This window comes from Suncus etruscus, chromosome 15, assembly GCF_024139225.1.
Source record: "Suncus etruscus isolate mSunEtr1 chromosome 15, mSunEtr1.pri.cur, whole genome shotgun sequence".
NCBI lineage: Eukaryota > Metazoa > Chordata > Mammalia > Eulipotyphla > Soricidae > Suncus > Suncus etruscus.
The window spans coordinates 35,756,495-35,760,283 of NC_064862.1; the positions used below are offsets into that span (position 1 = coordinate 35,756,495).

General features: G+C 40.5%; 1 protein-coding gene and 1 gene segment (V, D, J or C); both read left to right on the top strand.

The window, feature by feature from the left end:
- The first annotated feature begins 434 nt into the window (after nucleotides 1-434).
- Nucleotides 435-934, top strand: LOC126029803 (immunoglobulin lambda variable 9-49-like). The segment is given in 2 exon segments: nucleotides 435-480; nucleotides 609-934. Coding segments are annotated over 2 exon segments (372 nt in total).
- A 2,082-nt stretch (nucleotides 935-3,016) lies between these two features.
- LOC126030779 (60S ribosomal protein L23) lies at nucleotides 3,017-3,477 on the top strand. Its single transcript, XM_049789026.1, has one exon. The coding sequence runs from the start codon at nucleotides 3,036-3,038 to the stop codon at nucleotides 3,456-3,458; it is 423 nt and encodes a 140-aa protein (XP_049644983.1). The 5' UTR covers nucleotides 3,017-3,035; the 3' UTR covers nucleotides 3,459-3,477.
- The last annotated feature ends 312 nt before the right edge of the window (nucleotides 3,478-3,789 follow it).

Genomic DNA, 3,789 nt, shown 5'->3' on the forward strand with positions numbered 1-3,789 from the left:
CATATGTTCTCACTTTGTGCAGCAGAGGTCACTGTGCACCTTTGCCTAGGTGTGAGTAGGAGGCTATTAGCCAGTGAATCAAACACCTGCCAACTGTGTTCTGTTTAGTACTCAGTCAACCCAGCAAGAACCTTGGTTTCCACAAATATTTTTATATTGCTTTTTAGTTTGAGGCAAGAGATAGATACCAAGAAGTGGAATAGCTAGGTCAACTGGTTGCTGTTTAGTCCCATGAGAATTATCTTGCCAGGCCCTCTCAGAGGCAGTGCTACAAGATGTAAGGTCATGACACTGGAAGGGCACAAAGGGACCAGGAGGGAGTTGGCTAGAGGGGAGGTCCACATTTACATGGTGGTGGGGGACTTTTTCCTGAGTCTGGAGGTATAAGAGACCTGAGGCAGATCTGTCTCAGAAGAGCTTCACAAGTCTGCACCATGGCCTGGACTCCCCTCTTTCTGCTCACCCTTCTTCACTGCACAGGTGAGGGTCTTTATTTTCACTACAAACTACACAAAACTGCCTGTTTCACTCAGCAGTAAGAGTTGTTTTTCGTTCATCTTTGCTGCCATTTTAAAAGCACTTAATAGTTGTCTTTTTTTTTTTTTCAGGATCCCTCTCTCAGCCTGTCCTGACTCAGTCACCTTCTGCATCTGCCACCCTGAAAAGCTCCATAAAGCTTACCTGTACCCTCAGTAGTGGCTACAGTCATTACCCTGTGAGCTGGTACCAGCAGAGCCCAGGAAAAGGCGTCCGATATATCATGAGTGTGGGTACCAGTGGTCTGTTAGGATCCAAGGGAGAAGGGATTCCTGATCGCTTTTCAGGCTCATCTTCGGGCCTGGATAGGTTCCTGACTATCCAGAACATCCAGGAAGAGGATGAGGTTGACTACTACTGTGGAGCTGGCTATAGCAGTGGAAGTAGCTATGCTTAACCCACAGTGACACAGGCAGAGGAGAAGTGAGGCAAAAACCATCCCTGGGTATCACATCCCTTTAGCTCACCATTGCCCAAAGTTCATTCTTAATATGTTCCCCGCACTGAATTTTATTCTTTGAACTATTACTCCATTTCATAAATAAATTTCACTTGTTATGAACTATATTTATTTTAATATGATGCTAAAATTAATGTAGTAGTTAGAGGATGTCATATTTATTTTTATAATGCAAATTTCCTATATTCTTCATCTGATACATTTGCCTTGTAAATTAGTTATGTGCCATAGACCCAGTCCTACAATCATAATGACTGAATACCAGCAGGATTCCTGTGGTGTAGGACTAGACTCTCCCCTAAGAAAGGTGTGCATTCCAGGAAGCCTCGGTTGAGAAAAGGCCTCTTGTGCCCTAGGTTAGCGCTTAGCAGGATGGCAACAATAAACTTATTAAACATTCATGCATACTGATAAATAACAGTGCTGAGTACATTTTAAAACCTGTGTGCCTTTCCCTTGCATTAAAAACAAGAGTTTCTGGGGCCAGAGCGATGGTGCAGCAGTAGGGTGTTTGCATTGCACGCAGCTGAGCCCGGATGGACCACAGTTCAATCCCCGGCATCCCATATGGTTCCCCAAGCCAGGAGTGATCTGAGCGCATAGCCAACAGTAACCCTTGGGTGTCACTAGGAATTTCTTGAAAACACACTACTTATCCTGAAATCTTAGAAGAATCTATAATAATATTTTTCCCAAGCTGGTAGAATCAACAGTGATACTTTTCAGTCAGTTACTTAGTAATGTGTAGGCTATAAAGATGTTTGGTCTTTTAATTAGTTTTCTAATTCAATAGTTCTTTGGTATAACATTAAGTAGACAATGGGCTTATATTTTGTTGATAATACTTGACTAGCAGAATTATATTCAAGAAGAAAGAATAAATATTTTTCTGATTTCTGTTTATGGTAAATGAAACCGATGACAAAGAATTTATAAAATACAATGTTTTGATGGTTGTCTAATGATTGTCTAATGATGACTAAAATACATGTCACCCTTGATCTACCCATTGTCCTACAATAGATAATTTTTTTGCTTAAATCTGAGGCAGAAGTTCCAATAAATCAGGCTCAGTTCCGACTACAATTGAGTGTGTCTGGTCTCTGAGTACCCACTCTTCAGTGACTCCTTGCTCCCATCCTCCTATCGAATATCCCTGAAAACACCTCTCAGTACTACTCAACTTAGCTGTCCTGCGACTGTTATGAGCCACTGTCTCATTGCATAGATTTCAAAATATTTCTGTGTCTTACTGTATTATTTTTTAATTGTTTTGTTATAACATCACTTAGTATCATGCTTTTCCCTGCTGGTATTTTGTTAAATGTTTGTTCTTTCCTTTGTCAATGACGTTCATGTTATCTATTTCATTCTAATCAAGTCCTAATGTTTGTATATCTCCAATTATATTATTTTCTTTAATTTTATTCAACTGGTTTTAAATATCATTATTAGTTTAGGTTTATATTATTAGTTTATATATATTAGTTAAGGGTTATAATTAGGTATAAAGTCTGGTACTATACATTAAAATTTTGAAAAGTTACTGCACACAATCAAATTCCCTATGACCATTTCCTTATGTCACTTCAGGCCCAACCATCTTTCCATTCCTTCTATACCCAGTTATTAATTGATTAACAGTAAAGGTTTTGGTGCATATTTTTTCTTTCTTGGCTACCACTGTGTTTCAACTCTTCACCTCTGCTCCCTGGTTATGTCCTGACAACATAATCACTCTTCTCTCCTTTTGCTCACAACACTAATATCTCAGGTCTGTAATACAAGTATCAAAGTATCTTAATCCAAGTGTCCAAGGTACAGCAGAATCAGGTAGGATATTTGCCTTTATGCAGCTAATTCTGGCTAATTATCTGATTAACTAATTAGATCCCTGAATCCTATATGGGCCCCTGAGTCTGACAGGAACAATTTCTGATAATAGGACTAGGAGTAACTCCTTAACACACAAGGTGTGGTTCAAAAATCAGCAATAAAAAAAAAATACTTGCTTTTCTGTCTCTTTCCGGCCTTCAAGATGTCGAAGCGAGGACGTGGTGGGTCCTCCGGCGCCAAGTTCCGGATCTCCTTGGGTCTGCCCGTAGGAGCTGTGATCAACTGTGCGGATAACACAGGAGCCAAAAATCTGTACATCATCTCTGTGAAGGGGATCAAGGGACGACTGAACAGACTTCCCGCCGCTGCTGTGGGTGACATGGTGATGGCCACGGTCAAGAAAGGCAAACCTGAGCTCAGGAAAAAGGTACATCCGGCGGTGGTAATTCGACAAGGAAAGTCATATCGGCGAAAAGATGGCGTCTTTCTTTATTTTGAAGATAATGCAGGGGTCATAGTAAACAATAAAGGTGAAATGAAAGGTTCTGCCATCACTGGACCAGTTGCAAAGGAGTGTGCAGACTTATGGCCCAGGATTGCTTCCAATGCAGGCAGTATTGCTTGATTCTTCGGTGTTTGTATTTGTTTAAAAGAACCTATTAAAAGTACTTGCTTCCAAAAAAAAAAAAAAAAAAAAAAACTTGCAAATGGACTCTCATTTGGCTTAGCTGTCCCACTTCTAGGGACTTTCTCATTCCTCAAACTATAAAAATATATGTGCAAACCAATGTTCTTTGCAGCTCTTGGTATAATAGCTCTGATATGGAAGAGATCCAAATGTTCAAAATAGGTGAATGGCTATTGCGGCTTTCTGGGGACCCCGGCCAGCAGGGTGAAGGGGATGAATGCCGCAACTTATTCGTGGGTTCACTGAAGCCGACCCGATCCGAAATATC

Bases quoted from the DNA above. Each gene is read 5' to 3' on its own strand.
- LOC126030779 (XM_049789026.1), top strand. From the start codon at position 3,036: ATGTCGAAGCGAGGACGTGGTGGGTCCTCCGGCGCCAAGTTCCGGATC.